Here is an 18889-nt window from a genome sequence, read left to right as displayed (position 1 = left end):
CTTCCTCTCCTGGATGAGCCATCCTGAATCGTCCAAGTGCGACACCACTAATGGCCTTCGTTGCCTGTTCAACTTCTCTGCCTCCTCTGAATGAAGGAAAAAATCTAGTTTTGTATCTCATACAAAACACATAACGGAAGCAACAAACAATGATCTATTTCATTCATGATTGATAACGTGCACTATGTAAATTTCATAATTTAAGAACAAGATGGCGTACCTTGATATGGAGAAATTCAAAACAAAGATTAGAAGCACTTGGGAACACTTTTAATCTTCACTCCAATTCTACTTTACGCCCAAGATGTGTGGTCTCTCAATCAGTTTTCAAGGGGAGAATGAAAGTGTGTCTCACACTCTCTAACACACCATTTCTTATTTCACTAATAAAAATTCTGTATGTTTCTCCCTTTATAACTAACTGATTATCTAATTGGGCTGGCCTATTGGGCCTTTCCAATTAGGCTTTAGTGTGTGGCTTGGAGTGGGACCAAAAAGGGACCAATAAGACACTAGCTCCAATGGGCATTGGGCTTTTCCGTCAACTCTTGACAAGTCCAAAGTTACCATTAATTATATTTAATACCACTGATGATGCGAAGAAAATCAGTAGGCTGGATGCTTCGGACTGGAAAGGACTACTGGATCTTTCTACGGCCTGAAAAAGAAAGAAAAGCGTATCAAAGGCGACCGGGGCTGCCGGCCAAAAGTCCTCCGATGGCAAAGTTAGTTTTTTCCTCTAAGTTATTTGAGTTCCAACTTTTTTGGAGTAAAAACTGAACATACCTTGGGTTTGTCTGAAACAGCCTTTATATAGTGTTATCATAGGCGGTTACCAAAATTTGAACTTCTCCCGGCTTCAAGGAGAGATAGAAATCAAACGTAACTTGCATAACCGTCTGGAAGTTATGCTCTTGTTTCACAACGGATACCTGGCGGTTACGCGTGGGATAAGGGATTATCATATCTCATTTGGAGATTTTCCTAAGTGTGACACCCTCGTCCTTGAGTTCCTCAGTTGGGCGTGCTTTGTTTCACACGCGGGGGATGCCTCGTCTAACGGGTGAATTTGCTCAAGACGAGGATGTCGACACTCTGGACGAGTGCATCACTCTGATGGTGCGTACCTCGTCTTGATCTCTTCTTCCCTGGACGAGGCACTTGTAGGTAAGTTTCTGAGGGTGTTTATGGTAGTAGGTGGGCTATGGACGACCTGTATGGACGACTTGGAGATGGGCTATATTATTCCCCTATCAACCACTATATAAATATAATTGCACTCTAGGCCTTATTAATAAATCCCAAGACTTTATTATACATGCAACCCTTTCATAAAATATTCGTAGTAACACAAAGTCATAAATGTAGACTACCACTTTGTAAATTACTACATCTTATCCTTGAGTACCCGGTTTAATCCTTTAAAGTTATTCATTATATATTTATGAAATTCAATTTCATAAATATATACTTTAGTAATTTCTTACTAAAGTGGTTAGGCCTAACTCTCTGAATAACTGAACCAATTAAACTTATCTCAAGGGAATATTTTATATCTCCATCAAGAAACTATGAATTCCATCTTGAGAATATATGTTCCATTAACACTAAATGTAGTTGCTCAACATACTGAGGTTTTGACCGTCACTTTAAATCTCACTCCTAATATATCAAAGTAACCTACACCTCATGATCAGGTCCATTATTCTCTCGGGATTAAAAGTTCATGCAAATAGAAGTCGTGAGATTTATTATTCATTTAACAGTCGTTAGAAGAATAATAAATCTCACAGCGGTCCTGTTCAATATGTCTTAACTCTTAAAACATATCAACATATCAACTAGAAGTCTCTACTTCCATGATCAAAACAAATCATCTTAGTTGATACGTTATAGTCTTCGCAGATGAAATGCCCAATTTCATCACCGACTACGAACTATAAATTCTGAGTTTACAAAGAACTTGTGATTTACATCTTCTGTGACTCTTTATATAAAGCACATACAATGCATCTCATGGACTATATGATAATGTCCCATTTTCATGTTACCATTATTTTAGATAATAATAAAATAACTTTATCAATCACAATATTAAGTCATACATCATGTCATACATAATATCATACATAGCATCATAAAATAGGATTTAAGGGCACTAATCCTAACAAAGGTCACCAACGGGATATCCGTGAGGAACCTCCATTAAGGGTTAAGGGTTAGGCCCCAAGTTGGATGATCTAAGGCCAGGTCCCCCGTAACCACACTGATCGGAGTTATTGGGAAGATGCATTTCCGATCCTTGTATAGCTCCGCCTCGAACCAACCCTATGGTGTCCGTAGGAGACACCCTGATCTAAGCTAGCATCTCGTCTAAGATTGGAATTATTTTGTTCCTATATTTCATCGCCCATCTGGACTTGGGAAACAGTATTAGAACGTAGGAATTTGTTTCCATTGGGCTTAAACTGACTGCTCCTTGAAGGTGAAAGAGCTGATTTTTGGTAAGGAGTTGTTTTACCCTCAGAGTTTGAGTAAAGGCATTTATGTGCTTTAGATTCTCTTACTCTAGAATCTTTCTTTACCTGAGAGGTTTTATCTTTAGTCCCTTCACTCTGAGAGATATTTTTCATTGATTCACTAGTCGAAGTTTCTTTGCAAATCTCCATTGTACACTCAATGTCAAGTTCCACCTCCTTTTGAGGCAAATGATTTGACTTCTCACATGCCTGGACAGCCCTTTTGTCTGCCAATTCTTCTTCTTAAGATTAATCCGATACATCATTTTCCACCTCAGCCACATTTTTGTCCGGATTGACCAAATTAACCTTATTGACTTCCTCATATAATTTCTCCAGTTTGCTTAGGAACCGAGCTCGTCCATTCCTAGCAAGATTTTTCCTTCTCGTTACTAGCATCCAAGGGCCAAAGTTGGAATCAGACTGATTCAGCTTGTCCTCCTCTTGGTTGTTTGGCAGTGGAGATGCTCTAACATCTTCTCCAACTTTCTTGACTTTTTTAATGCTATAGCAGCAACTCTCTTGCTTGCGTCCTAAACGACCACAACCAAAACAAAGAGAGAAGATGCCTTCATACATCACACATTGGATTAATCAGCCCACCCGGATTGTATTGATAAGGGGCTTATCCAAATCAATTTGGATACATATTCTTGCATAGCTACCTCGTGATCCAGATGCTGTGTATGAATCGATTCGCAAAACCGGTCCAATCGTACTATCTATTTTTTTTAACACTGAGGTGTCATAGAACTCAATGGGAAGTTCAAGGAATCTCACCCGTACAACAACCGAGGAAAGCCTTGCTTCTAAGGCCTTAAATTATGGCTCCCAAGGCTTAATGGCAAGGAAATGCTCACCTACAAACCACGGTCCTCCTCGTAAAAATTTGTCATAATCATCGCTATCACTTAACTTGATCAAAAGGAAGTCTTTTCCTAAATCAACACAGTCCATTCTAGCCATAGGCTTCCATAAAGCATTGATTTTGAAAGTGAGGTAATTGTATCCAATAGTCCTACCAAACACTTTCACTATCAAGGCCTTGGACCATGGCACCCTAATGCGAGCTTTGGTTTCTTTTGAGAGCTTGACATCTGCCATACCCTCCACCAAAGTTTCCAGTTTTGAGTTTGAGTCTTCAGCTTCATCCCAGTCTTTGCTGAACTTAAATGCTTACTCATATGCTCTAGGGATATCTCCTGCCAAACTATCTTTGTAACTAACAACAGTGCGAGGTTGCATGAACTAACTGGCACCACTACTTTCCTTGTACTTCTTGACACTTTGTCCCAACTCGTCTTCTTCTTCACTTGAGCGCGTTGTGTCGTGGGAGGTTGCAATGCGAGGTTACCAATATTTTTATACACTATTATTATGACAATTTCTTTTCCTTTTTTTAACTTTTTTTAAATAAAAAATATACTTTAATCCACTTTCAACAAAATTTTGAATATGCTGGTCACAATTGAAATCTACCGTTCATTAAGGTTTCTTCTTTACAGTATTGACAGTGTGGTAGCTTTGTTTTGTACAAAGACTGTCTATATATTTCAGGTATTATTTCATTGAAACCTATTGCATCTACTTCATCCCTTTCACGTTTCTTCAAAGCATCTGGAATTTTGAATTATTTTCTTTTCAATCTCAGCTCTCCTTTTCCCAATCTGCATAACTTGCAAAGTCTTCTTTGTTATAACTCCTTTTCCTAGTCTCTCAAGCCGAAGTTAATGTTGTCTGGCTGATATTTATGAATACAACTTTCTTATTTTTGTTCCCTTCACTTTAAGTACAAATAGTAATTATAGTTTCTAACAATTGCCACTGCCATGTTATTGAATACCACTATGGCAACAGCATCATATTGATGATGGTGTGTGTGACAGTAGAGATGGAGGCTAAAAACGAGAAAACAAAAGCACCACTGAACAGAATTCTTCATTGTTATTATTATTATTTAGAATACCACTATGGCATTATAAATACACAAAACAAGCCCTAGGTTTGCTTCTTTATTTATTTATTTATTTATTATTATTAGAGTATCATTTAAGTGCATGGCATCAATTCTCTACTATTATCAATAAATTGACATTTTAGTTGGAAATTAGCATATTAAATGAGATATGAACTTCTTCTCAAATATATATATATATATATATATATATATATATATAATTTTAAATGTTTTTAATTAATGATATAAATTTTGACTAATGAATATACAAAAAAATAAATTTATCTATCTATCTATCTATCTATCTATATATATATAAATTAGCGATAAACATGAAACAGTACACCTCAGTATCAATCGATATCAAAATATTTCATCTTAATAATCAAACTAAAACAGTTTTCAACATAGTATTGACTCCATTTACATTATCTCATAGTGGTTTTTCCATTTGAAAATTTTATCCATTAGTTTATCACTTTATTTCTGTATTGTTCTCTTATTTTATTACTTATATTGTTCATTTTTAGAGCATTTGTTAATAAACCATTTTAGGAAAAAAAAAAATTTATACAACTTTTATGGACAATATAAAAATTTGTAAAAAATAAAAAATCAGGTACTTTTTTTATTTTCCCATAAAAAGTTTTTAAAAATATTTCTTAAATCAATGTTCTTAAAACATCCTTTAACCTTTCCATATATATAGTGTAAATTGAGGTCTTTAATTTGGGAAAAAATGAAAAGAGGGAAAGTGGGAGAAAATAGAAATCTGAGTTAGTGGTAGCCTTGTAGGACAACAGAGAAAATTTACATACAAACTATTCTGCATAATTATACACAGTTCAAAAAACAACCGAAATCATGAATTGGTCATATTTTGAGGGACATGAATAGTAAGATTAACTCTCTTTGTTTTTTTCATACTTTGCCAGATTGGAGTTTTGCCTTACAGACTTTTTCATGTCTTTCTCTTCCCGATTTGATTTGACCATTGTAATATCAGATCTTGATTGTATATCCCATAGTACATCCCTAGTGCACATGGGTTTGTTTTGTGATTTCAATAGCAATTTCGTTATTTATCCCACAAAAAATAAAAAATTTTAAAAAAAAAAGGAAAAAAGAGAGGAGATTCTGACTTGAGAGTTGAAGTATGAAGTATTGGTGGCCAAACACCACACTAGTATTCTAGACTTTCACCTTTTTGCTTTTGCAAATATCTCTGAGATTTTGGAATTGTACGTAATCAATTGAATATGCTTCTTTTTTTTCTTTTTTTCTTTTTTTGAGAAATAATTGAATATGCATTTAAGTCTATGGTATTATACAAAATCATGGGTCATGTTTGTATTCCTATAGTTAAAAGTGATATGTTATATATCTTATAATAATTATTCTATTAAATATTGTTGTTTTAACTTTGAATACTTCATTCTCAAAAAAAAAAAAAAAAAAATTGAATACTTTGAGTGCATTTGGATACCGCTTATCTTGCTAAAACTGAAAACTAAAAATACTGTAACAAAATAAATTTTAAATGAGTGAATAGTGCAATGAGATCCATTTTTAATGAAAAAGTTGTTGAAAAAAGAGGTTTGTGGGTCACCTGAACGGTGCACAGGACCACTGAGCAGCACCAGAAACTCGTATCAAAACGCATACTTCATGTATTTCAATGATATATTTTATATGAATTTTGGCTTAGGTCCAGTTAGCTGAATCTGACACAATACAGACACTTGTTTAAAATTGGTCAATGTATTAACATAGTGTCCGGTCCAATTTACTAAACTAAAGCTTTGCTCTATCTAGATGATGAAGGAACCTTCCTGCAAATTTTGAAGTCACCGTGGGAATCAAGAAAGTTCATACTGCATTTAATATTTGTAAAAGCCGTTATATTATAGGTTTGGTAATCCTTCTGACCATTCTGATTTCCTTTAGATTTAATTAATAACACTAGCACTCTAGAAACAAAATTCAATATGCTAGAATATAGATAGCTAATGACAATAAGATTTAGCGAGGGGAACAAAATCTTGTCTGGTTGGTGAGCACTAATGAAATTTCTTTGCATGAACAATGTTCTTTTATACATATATGGCAACTTTCCATTAACAATTTTATCTGGTTGATGAGAAACCATTATTAGAAGTAACTAGATGATGTCTCGTGCGATGCGTGAATACTTTACAATTTCATTTGACATCATTTTATGTATTTTAAAACCTATATATAATATTTATTTTGTTGTATAATATTCATCTTTGTCCATAATATTGTTAAATACTTTAAAACTTGATTTTCTTAATTCATATTTATTATATAAAAAAATTGTATAACACTACAAGAGTATAACATATTATAATATTTATTGTTCAAAGTAGACTTTATTTTTTATACTAATTAAACCATTTTGAAATATGTAAATAAGAATTTAAAGCATAAAATATTTTTATTTCCTAAAATTACATAAATTTAAGCAACCTTCCAAAAACTTCCTCAACGACTCTATTCTCACAACCAAATATGGAGACTCCAATCTCAAACACACTGTTCATTAACTCAATGAAATTAAGGAAATCATTTGTAAGTATCAACATAAAGAGAATGTAATTAAACAAAGATAAATTGGTTAAAAACACATCCATTTATCAAAATTTAATTGTCTTTAGTTGGGCTTCCGTATCCTTTAAAAAAGAAAATTACACTTTGAGATCATAATCAATTTTTATTTTTATCACTATGGCTCATACCACATAAAGTAACAGTAAAAAAAACCTATAATATACATTATCTAGTATTTTGTTAAAAGTTAAAACCATCTGTATGATTTTCCATATAACCTCACTTGATTTAATTCCACATTTGAATAGACACAGCAGGCTACTAGAAGAGAACCCCAGACACCTGATTCTGCTTCATACGGCCATCACCAGCTGACCTGCCCGACTCAATATATATCAACCAGGCAAGGCAAGCATAATATCATAGCCATTGACCATTTTTTCAAACAAATTCATACTCACATTTGCCTTGCCATTTGGTTCAAAACTTAGAGCCTTTCTCATAGAGGCCATGCTGTGCAAATGCAAAGTAATGGTGTTGGTAGAAACAAGTTCAGGACTGTGAATTTGACTAAAAGCCAACTCAGAAGAATCAATTATTCACCGCATTTTCTGTACATGGTACTCAAATCATAACATGCAGAGGCATTTTATTTAATGCAAAACCATTTTTGATAAGAAGAACAAGAATTTGTCTTCCTTATTTGAGGGATGCAAGAGTAGAACATGCAGTAAAAACTGAAACAAATCCATCCGTCTAAGAGCATTTTCATCAAGAGTTTTAAAAATTTTAGAATTTAATATAAAAAAATGACAAGGTAATCACAACCACAACACACGAGTCTACCATAGCAATAGCAGGGAATTCGAAGACACCAATCCTGACAGGCATCAAACTGAATCAAACTCTTCTGCTACGCTTCAAGACACCCCCAAAAGCCAAAATGGAAAATTAGCAATAATTTTCAAACAATATAATTAGTAGTTACTGTTTACAAACTATATTTTTTACTAATATCTCGAGTCTAAAAGACTCGATTTTTTGCCTAAAAATCGAGTTTTTGAGTGTCGATTTTCATGATCTGATCACATCTAATGTGGCATTTTTTCCACGTAGAGTCTACCTGAAAATCGAGCCTCTAACACTCGATTTATAAACCAAAACAAATTTTACTCTACGTCTCTCGTATTCCCAGAAAGGCAGAAATACCCCCAAAAAAAAATATCACCCACAACAAACTTTCAACTAGCCTCATCCACCTCCACCACCACTCCACCAGCAACAAACTCCATACGGCAACCCTAGCCCACAGCAAAAAAATAAAATAAATAAAACCACCACCAACACAGTCACAATCATAACCCACTATTACAACCAAACCCAACACAGCCACAACCACCAACACAGCCCACGGCAACCACAACCAAAGCTACCAAACCACCACCAACATAGCCACCAAACCACCATTTCAACCACAACCCACAGTCAACCAAACCCACCCCAAAAAAAAAATCAAACACCAAAAAACTTATGCATAGAAGAACCAAAAACACCAACAAAAAAAAAGCCCATGACCACCACCGCTCAATCTCTCACAACAAATCCATCTCCGTCTCCCCACGCGGTGGTGTGTCCGACGCCGTCGGCAACCCTCACCACCACCACCAAATCGTGAAGCACACCACCCCTCAGAAACGAACTTGTACCTTACACAAAGGCTTCGACTCCCACTCGCACTCACAGTCGGCTCCGCCAAACAGACTCAACGCTCGTAGATCGGTGATGACCAACTCCCTCGTCTGAATCAGCGGCGTGGAAGGCGATCTCGTGAAAAAAAAAAAAAAAAAAAAAAAAAAAAAAAAAAAAACCCAGAAACCGATCTGAAGCCACCAACGCTGATCTGTTTCTGGGTTTTTTTTTTCCTCTCTTTCTTCTTTGGTGAGAAGGTGTTTTGTGTGTACTTAAAACATTATATATGGTTTGTAAAGAGTTATAAATCGAGTCTCTAAGACTCAATTTTCAGGTAAACGCCATGTGAAAAAAATGTCACATCAGATGTTATCACACCATGAAAATCGACCCTCAAAGACTCGATTTTTAGGCCCAAAATTGAGCCTTTTAGACTCGAGATGCTAGTAAAAAATATAGTTATAAACAGAAACTACTAATTATATTGTTTGCAAATTATTGTTAATTTCATATTTTGGCCCCAAATACAGTATGTATTTTGTTGGCATTTCATCAAACAATTGGCGGGGGGTTGATTCAACCTTGCAAGCATAGACATCATTGGTTGAGAGAAGTTTTAACTGTTTAACGAGTGGAGGGAGGACGTGGCACGGTAAGTGGGCTTAGGTTTAGGCCCCCTAAACTGCGGGAATTGGATGAGGACGAGTGGGAGTTCTTCAGGTCCAGGATAGGAATTTGAATTTTCGGCATGACTGACTGGGATACGGTTGGGAAAGCGGGGGACAAGCATAAGTGGGAACTTCCAAGTTGGAACTTGGAAAGAAAAAGATGAATGAAGAAGGAAAATGCTATAATAAAGCACTTTCTTTTACAAATTTGTAAAGCTACATTACCGTTTTCTAATCAACAATATTTTAGACTTTCTATTTTATGAAAAGTTGCATTTTTTGAAAAGTTAAGCTAAAATGCAAAATTAACTCTCTAATTTTTTTTAGATTTCATTTCAGTCTTCTAACTTTACTTTTATTCATTTCAGTCTTCTAAGTTTTAGATTTATTCCATGATATTTCCGTTAACTTTTGTTAAAAAAAAAAAATTTTAAATCAGGAAAATATTTTTTAATCATTAATTGAATTTTTTTTAATTTAAAAAATTTGAAGAAAAATTAACCACAACATATAACAAAAATTTATGAAAAAGACTTAATTGAATAAACTTGAAAGTTAGAGAACTAAAATAAAATCTAAAAAAACTCAGAAGATCAATTAGGTCAGTTTTGCATTTTACCCTTCATTTTAACAATTTGGGAATTAACTTTAGGCATTATAAAGACTATTTAGACAAAGATAGCTCTCATATTTAGTCTATAGATAGTTACAACCTACGGTTTTCTTTTTTTTCTTTTTTTTTTCTTTTTAAAGTTTCAATCTATGATTAAAAGATTTTACAAATTAACTAATTGAAAGCTACCACTCAACTACATACCCAAAAATATCAACATAATTCAACAAACGGACCAATGGCACACTGTTATGGGTTAGTAATTCTTTTAATTAAAACACAGTTGTCATATCATAAAAATTAATATATGTATATATAGCACCTTATCACTCAATATAGCTACACACCCAAAAAAAATAATCAATATAAACTCAACAAAGGTACCAATGACATTGTTTTTAACTCGAGGGACAGCACATTTGTTTTAACACAAATTCCGCTAGGGTTAGGTTCCGGCTTATTTGTTAACATAAAGGCAGGCCCAAGCCTACACAAATTCGGCCTATGTCCACCTTATGTGTGTAAACACGGAGTAAGGGTCGTCAATGGGCTGGGTCAGGCCGGGCCGGCCCATTTTTACTTGGCCCAAAGGTACAATAGGCTGGACATAATGGGTTATTAACTAGTTAATGGGTCGGGTCGGTGTTGGCCAAAAAAGAAAACCTCAGCCCATCAATGCCCATTTTGTCTTTAGCAAGCTGGGCTATCAGGTTGGGCCTAATGGGCTACTCATAAGCTTGTGTTAGCATATTATTTTATTATTTTTATAAAGAAAATCAATTTTTTTAAGAGAATAATCAATTTTTTTTAATGAAAGAAATAAAAAATTTAATACTTAATTACAATTTTTCTTACATTCAAATCTATTTAATTTCTTGTTTTGTTGATGGAAAACTATTTAATTTTTTTTTATTAAGGCTTTAAATAGTTTTTTATTTTATCTTTAATAAAAAAAAAATGTCAACTGGTTAATTCAAATTTGCTAAACTACTAGAAAAAAAAAAATATATATATATATATATATATATATAGTAAACTAAGTTCAACACTTTGAGTATCTTAGTGGTTGAAGAAGATCTCTTAAAAAATTCCTCTATAATATCTCATGATCAATCTTTCATACACTTCCTATATACAAGTTAGGCTACTGGACTAGTCTACCGGGTACCCATAGGCATAAATACTAGTCCACGGCCTTACCTAATGGGCTACCCATGAACCTCAATAACAACGGACCGGACCGCCAATTAACCCGGTGAACCGCCAAATTTTTGGGTCGGACTAAGAACCGTGAGCTATTTGATAACCCTTAACACGGAATAATTAACAGACTAATTTTTAGGGCTAATGGACCTCTTAAGTAACGTCAGATCGAGGATTGCGCAGCCACTTCTATCTACACTCTTTCACCCTCCATTTATCTGTCCACGTCGCGACAAAGACCAATACGATCACCACCCATTACATAAAAAGACTTCCCACTTGTTTCCACCTTTAGAAGCGTGCTTGTCCACAAGCACAAAGCACAACCATCTTTAGAGCGTGCAAAAATGGAACATATACCACCAAACCGCAGGGCACATTTACGGTTAGATATGCGTTGTCAAGAGTACGATCACATAAAAAGAATCCGAACACCGGCCCGAAACAGCAGTACTGCGCCATTACTCACAAAGGCCATGTAGCACTCAGATGAGTACATAGTACAAACAGAATCACTTGGCCCATCCAACAAAATAATAATCAACACTGTACCCTCATCGGTCGTTGCACATTACAGAAGATTGTCAACTTAATTTTCATCCACGATATATAAAATAAAAACAAATGAAACCGAAGCAAATACCAAATCATAAGAATTAACAAACTAAACTACGATTAGATGAAATATAAGTTTGTTCAACAACACCATCAATGTGACCGCACACATCCACAAAAACAAAAAATAAAATTGACAGAACAACACCCCTTTAAGATTCCACCATTCCCATTAAACAAAACACCCCATGACAGCACACCACCAAACCCAGGCATTGATTAACACATAAAGGTCTATTCGCCTGTTAAACAATTCCATATATCCAACTAAAAAAAACTCAAAATACTTCCTTCTTCTAGACCTACCTAGCTGCTACCTAACAGATAACATATTTCAAAAGACACCACCCTTCCCAAAAAAAACCCCATCATATTCAATTCGGTCCACTGTGCGCAGCCACAATTTCTTCCCCTCCACAAATTTTCATTCATATGACTACTTGAGCTTAAGCACGCTCACCCCTGATCCTCCTAGCCAGCTGGATATCCTTGGGCATAATGGTAACACGCTTGGCATGGATGGCACACAGGTTAGTGTCCTCAAACAGACCTACAAGGTAAGCCTCAGCAGCCTCCTGAAGAGCCAACACAGCGTGACTCTGGAAACGCAGATCAGTCTGCAAAAACCACAAAACAGAATACGAAGTTAGAACCCAGAACCCAAATAGCAAATCAACACAAACAACAACACAACTAGATAAAAGACATTACCTTGAAGTCCTGAGCAATTTCACGAACAAGCCTCTGGAAGGGCAGCTTCCTGATCAGGAGCTCAGTACTCTTCTGATACTTACGGATTTCACTGTGACATTTTGACAAACACATATTAGGCAAACGAATATCACAACAAACAAGCAAATTTCTTATACATAAGAGATGCACTAAGAGACTCACCGAAGAGCAACAGTACCAGGGCGGTAACGATGGGGCTTCTTGACACCACCGGTGGTGGGTGCAGACTTACGGGCAGCCTGTGAATCAAAAAAAAAAAAAAACAACATTACAATTCAGATTACCAATAATCACAAGAATAAGAGCAAGAATTTTTAATTTCAAAAGCAAAAAATTACACACCTTGGTAGCGAGTTGCTTCCTGGGAGCCTTTCCTCCAGTGGACTTACGAGCAGTTTGCTTGGTACGGGCCATCTGTGCAAGTTAAACCAAAAAAAAATCAAAATCAAAATCAAAACCACAATTTTGAATTGAATGTAGTCTCTCTCCATTTGGTAACCAAGAGAGAAGGGAAAGAAAGTTCCTATAACTTCCATGCGTTTGAGTTATCACAAAGCAATATAATATTTTCTTTGTTTCGGTCAGAATTTAGTCCTTACAAATCCCTAATTGAGTGAAACAGCCAAAGATAACAGATCTACGAAACTTTATCGCAATTTTCATGGCAAACAAACAGAATCTAAAAGCAATCAGATCTCAAAAATTAAGCAAATCAAACAAGAATCAAAGAAGATTAAAACCTCATAAACAACAACAGATCAAAAAATCAAGAAAAGCCTATACCAAAATCAAACTATTTCAAAACCCTAGAATTCAAATATAATAACCGCGAAACACAAAAAGAAACGTAAAAGAACAGAACCTAAATAAATTTGCCCTCGATTTCTATTCAAACTAAACACAGAACTTAAAACCCTAAATTCAAAAATTGAAAACAAAAAAAAATAAAATAATAAATACCTCTCTTAGCTTCCCTCTCTTTCTCTTCGGCTCTCTGCGCTTCTCTCTCTCTCTGTCTCTCTCTTTTTCTCTGCGAAACAACCAAAGATTTGAAATGTTAAGAGGTTGGGAAGTATATATAGAGTTTGAGTTTATGATCGGACGGTTGGAATTTAGTATCCGTGTGTTTTCTCTGTTCAACATCGGACGGCAGATACGTCCACAAGTTGTGTTTTCTCGACCCGTTTGGACGGTGAGGATGCGGTTTTGGGTTGATGACGCGGATCGTGAGATGTTAATATTCGATTCCTATTGGTGGAAGCAACTTAAAACTTTTTATCATCTGGGTATTAGTTGCGGTTTAATTGGGAGTTTAGAGGTTAATGCGTTTTTGATACGTGGTCCTACGGGGCCTACATTTTGCTAATTAGCCCTTTGATTGTTTAGAATTTCAGGAAGCACCTCCGGGCCCTGGCCTTGCTCGAAATTTTTAATTTTTAAGAATTATTTTTGCAGTAACTTTTTTTTTTTCAAGAATTTTTTTTAATTTAATAAACACACGTGTATAGGAGAAGAGGATGAGATAAAAGAATACACTCACATGCTAACATCAAAATTGCATGTTTCAAGAATTTATTAAATTGGAAGGTGATAGATATTAGACAGTAGTATATAATGATGGATGTCAATATTTTATCTCTCTAGAGTGAAAATGGGATTTTTTTTTTTTTTTTTTTTGATAAACGAAAATGGGAGATTCTTAAAAAGGATAATTTTACCTCTTTTGTACTCCTATAGCTTAGGAGTTAGGATTCTCTTTGAAGCATTAACAAGGGGCCAGTCAAAAGGATAAAATTTAATCCAAAATTCTGGTTTTTACTATTTTTATCTTGTACTTGAAAAAATAAATTACCATATTTGTGATTTAATGGTTAATGTAATTTTCTTCCTGTAAATTTTTTATTAAAAAAACAATGGTTAATGTAATTTTTTTCCTATTCTATAAAAGTCTTAACAAGTGTTTTAGTCAAATTTGCATTTCTAAATGGTAGATTTTCACGTTTTAGAAAAAGTAACTTCTTAGCATTTTTTTCAGGGGATTTGCAGATTTTCACGTCACAAATTTAAAATAACACAAAGTTTGGCAACAATCTATCCAAATAAACCCTAAAAAACATAATGTATTTTAATTGAATCTTACAGTTTTTTTTAAAATTAAATACGATAATTTTATACTAGTCTTACCCTTTTATTAATTCAATTTTCACTTCCAATTGTATCTGACTCTCTATATTTTCATTATTTTAATTATTATTCACAAAAGAAAAAGAAGGAATGGGCTTCAAAGATTTAAAGAGCTCTAACCTGGCTCTTTTTGCAAATTAGGGATGGAGTCTACAGACCAACACTTATTCACTCTTTTATATAGTATACAAAGCAAAGTATTTCCCTGGATGTGAGTTTGTTGAAGCAAATATAGGAAGGCAACCATCCTATGCATGGAGGAGTATTATGACTGTGTTGACACCTCATTTTGCAACCCGCATTTAATCTTACCTGGAGGGTAAAAGAGTAATTTTACCTTGAAAATATGCATCTTGATTCTGGTCATTAGATTATTAATCTCATTTCACCAAAATGATCTTGATGTTGTAACGATCAAATCGACTGGTCATAAGCCCTAATTGGACCACCAGATTGAAAGTTATCATCAAATCAATTTTTAATAGCTGAGATGCACTATCACAACTTGAGTCCGACTATATGTGATTATGAACAACTGATTTCAATTGGTTATAATTATAATCAATTTGAGATTAATAATTTGTCATAATTTGATTGGTTAGGACTACATTTTATGATAAATTTGCACACACCTAATTAATTAGATAGTTAAACATTAATTATTCAATGAGTAATTTGTGTAATTATCTTTTAATTAGAGCAAATTTGGAACCAATTAAGTCTGAAATTGGAGTGATTGGAGCCATTTAATGTTAATTGGGAGCTAATTTGGGACCTATTAATGTTAATTATGCTGAAACCATTTTCTAACAAATAACCTCTGCTCACTATTTCATTGATATCTCTCAGAATATTTTGAATCTGTGAATGAGGTTAATTTTTCCAGAAACTAGACATCCGGGGCTTTAATTTGAGCACAAGAACGAGACAATTCCGATCAGAATTGAGTCAAATATGATTTTTCGAAGTTGGCTTTACAGGCTGTTACAGCAGTTACGGGAAAACCGAATTTTGGCTTGCTCTTCACTCCCACCAATCTTTACATTTAATGCTCTAGATTTCCCCCAAGGCTAAAATGAGGTCTAGGTTCATGATTATTTGTCAACCCTCATTAATGGTCTTTCGTTCATATTTCCTCCACCACTACTATATAAACCCCCCTCTCCTTCATTCCAAGACACAGAAAAACCCCCTCCCTTCTCCTCTCTTAAATTCTAGGAAGTTGAGTAGTCTTGTCATATCTTGGTCTTCTTGAGACTCAAGGTATTGAGTGAGACTCATTCTTCCTCTCCTAACTCTTCTTTTCCTCTACCCTTAGGACCTCCCTCAAGAGTCTCCTCATCCACCATATGGATCTTGCATGAAGGTATAATCTATTTCCCTAATTGTTTTTTTGGTGTTTCCATAATGAGAGTTTAAGATTAAAGCATGATAGTAATCACTTAAATTCCCTTGAATATGTTTGAATGTTCTTAATTGTTCTTCACATGTTCTTGTTTGTTCATCACATGTTCATGTAAAACACTAGTTTTAATCTTAAATCCACATCAAAAATATGAAAAATATGTTTGTTTAATAATTCTTTCAAATCCTTGAATCTAGGATGTCACCATTCACACACATTCACTAGAATTTATTTTTCAATCAAAATGAAATGCTTAATAAATTGAATTAGGGTTTATCACATACACACACTTTAAATTCAACATGCAAATTGATTGATAACATATTGGATGATGTGATATGAATGTTGGCCACCATAGTCTAGAAGACCGGTTTCACCGGGCAAGGTGGGTGCCTAACACCTTCCCACCTTGTAACATAGCCTCCGAACTTAGATCAAGGGTTAGTAGATCAAATTCTTATCCATGTAATTTTCAATTGTTAGGTTGTAACTAGGAAACAAAGCCATGTACTTTATCTTAGATTGTATCTAGGACCAAAGCCATGTAATTTTCCTATGATCAATGTAAATTCAATTGAAAATTAATAAAATGAGGATTTTTTCAATTTTGATTTTCTTATTTTTCCAATAATTAAATAAGTGGCGACTCCATTGTAAAACCCTTAATCTAAAGGGGAAAATATAACTAGTCAAACCTCTATTTTGAAAGGCAATAACACGACTCCACCCATTCACGTGAGTTTGGCCCAACACTCTATAAAACGGGCCGGTGGCGCGGTCTCTCACAGACTCCTCAACCTTTAATCAAACGAGGTAGGAGATGGCACGTGGGAGATGGTGAAAGGATTCAAATATGGAGAGATAAGGGGATCCCTAACCCAACTACCTATAAGATTATAACCCCAGAACAACACTTTTCACATGGGTCAGGGTAAAAGACCTTATTGATGGGGATAGCAAGGGATGGAGGGTAGACTTTATTAGGCAGAGATTTCTTCCTCAAGATGCTGACGCAATTCTGAGTATTCCCTTTTGTGCACATGAAGTTCGTGACAGGTTGATTTGGACTAAAAATAAAAATGGGAAGTTCTCTGTCCATAGTGCATACAGGTTGGCCCATACAATGCATAGAAATGGGGAAAAGGCTGAGTGTTCAGAATCATCTGCAATTAGACGAATTTAGAGAGGAATCTGGAGTTTCAATATGCCAAATAAAATCAAACATTCTGCGTGGAAAGCATGCAGGAACATCCTAGCTACCAAGGAGAATTTATGGAGGATGAATATTACGCAAGATAGTGTCTGTGAATCATGTGGCAAATCTATTGAATCTGCTTGCCATATGTTTTTGTTTTGTGACTACACGAAGGAGGTTTGGTCTTGCAGTAAACTGATTTTTCCTTTTAAGATTTCCCCATCGTGGGAATTTATGGATGTTATGTGGCAACTGCAAAGGTGGTCTGAAGCTATACCAGAATTGCTAGAACACACTATTATAATTTGCTGGGGTATATGGAAGAACAGAAATGATGTAAGGCACAGTGGAAAAAGCAAAAATGGAGCTCCAATAGTTTGGATTTCCCTTTCTCTGTTAGATGAATTTCAGTTTGAGAATGACAAAGAACTAGTTACACGAGCTCAAGAGCCTTATGTGGTAGAATGGATACCCCCAAAACCAGAAAGCTACAAAATTAATACTAATGGTGCGGTGTTTTCCAAACGCAAAGAGGTGGGAATTGGAGTGGCGATATGTGATTGTCATGGTGAGGTGATTGCTGCACTTAGCAAAAGAATGGCTGGTCTACTTAGAGCTTTGGAGACAAAAGCCAGAGCAATGGAAACAGCAGTCCAATTCGCCGCTAATGTTGGTGTTCGAGAGGTAGTCTTTGAGGATGACTTTTTAAACATTTGCAAGGCAATCTAAGGCTCAATTATGGCTCCCTCGTCCATCCAGAATATTGTCTATGGAATCCTTCTTCAACTCCAAACTTTCAGATCTTTTGATATTTCACATGTTAAAATGCAGGGAAATGTCCCTGCACACTTGTAGGCTCAACATGCTTTACAGAGGATTTTCATGCTTGGCTAGAGGAATGTCCTAGCCCAATTGTGTATGTGTGTGCCCAAGATGTACTCTATTTTAACTAATTTATGAATATAATGTATGTCTTTCCATAAAAATAAAAATAAAAAATCAAACGGTTAACATGTGCCACCCTTCTATTTGCAAGCTTGCCCAATACACTTAACCGATTTGTTGGCTTGGATAGCCTTTTTTTTTAATTAAAAAAAAAAATTTGTTGAGATAGAAGAATTAGGATAGCCTAATCTTAGTTGAACTAATCGAAATGGCTACTCAAATGCTCTTAAGCTTCCAATTTTGGCTGGCCACTTTAGGGTGGTTTTAAAAATATTTTTAAAAAAAAAAAAAAACATTGCACCATGCAATTCTTTTTCTTTTCTTTTTTTTTTTTTTTTAAATACCACCCTGCATCTTTGACATAAGTATTAGTTTGATCCATTACCTTATGATATAAACAATTAACCTTTCAAGAATTAGGTTTATAACAAATCATACTTTTTGTTAAATCCTAATGAATTTAATTATATAATATGCAAAAGGTGATAATAGCATTTCAAAATTATTGATCGACATGCTTAAAAAAAACCTATATGCATATAATAATATGATTAATCTAATAGATTTTAAAGAAAATATGAACATTTGTTTTC

The 18889-nt window shown here is 34.8% G+C and overlaps 1 protein-coding gene across 1 annotated transcript; it reads right to left on the bottom strand.

Moving 5' to 3' along the window:
* Positions 1–11870: 11870 nt before the first annotated feature.
* Positions 11871–13725, bottom strand: LOC142625686 (histone H3.3-like). The gene is made up of 5 exons (XM_075799368.1): positions 13528–13725; positions 12910–12981; positions 12730–12806; positions 12547–12637; positions 11871–12452 (listed from the first exon to the last, which is right to left on the bottom strand). The coding sequence occupies exons 1-5, from the start codon at positions 13708–13710 to the stop codon at positions 12282–12284; spliced, it is 594 nt and encodes a 197-aa protein (XP_075655483.1). The 5' UTR covers positions 13711–13725; the 3' UTR covers positions 11871–12281.
* Positions 13726–18889: the final 5164 nt, after the last annotated feature.

Source organism: Castanea sativa, chromosome 2 (assembly GCF_040712315.1).
Source record: "Castanea sativa cultivar Marrone di Chiusa Pesio chromosome 2, ASM4071231v1".
Classification (NCBI taxonomy): domain Eukaryota; kingdom Viridiplantae; phylum Streptophyta; class Magnoliopsida; order Fagales; family Fagaceae; genus Castanea; species Castanea sativa.
This window is presented reverse-complemented; position numbering and strand designations above follow the sequence as displayed.

Bases quoted from the DNA above. Each gene is read 5' to 3' on its own strand.
- LOC142625686 (XM_075799368.1), bottom strand. From the start codon at position 13,710: ATGTTGAACAGAGAAAACACACGGATACTAAATTCCAACCGTCCGATC. The intron at 12,807-12,909 runs GTGTGTAATTTT...TTTGATTCACAG, and splicing joins GGAAGCAACTCGCTACCAAG to GCTGCCCGTAAGTCTGCACC. The intron at 12,453-12,546 runs GTAATGTCTTTT...TGGTTTTTGCAG, and splicing joins AAATTGCTCAGGACTTCAAG to ACTGATCTGCGTTTCCAGAG.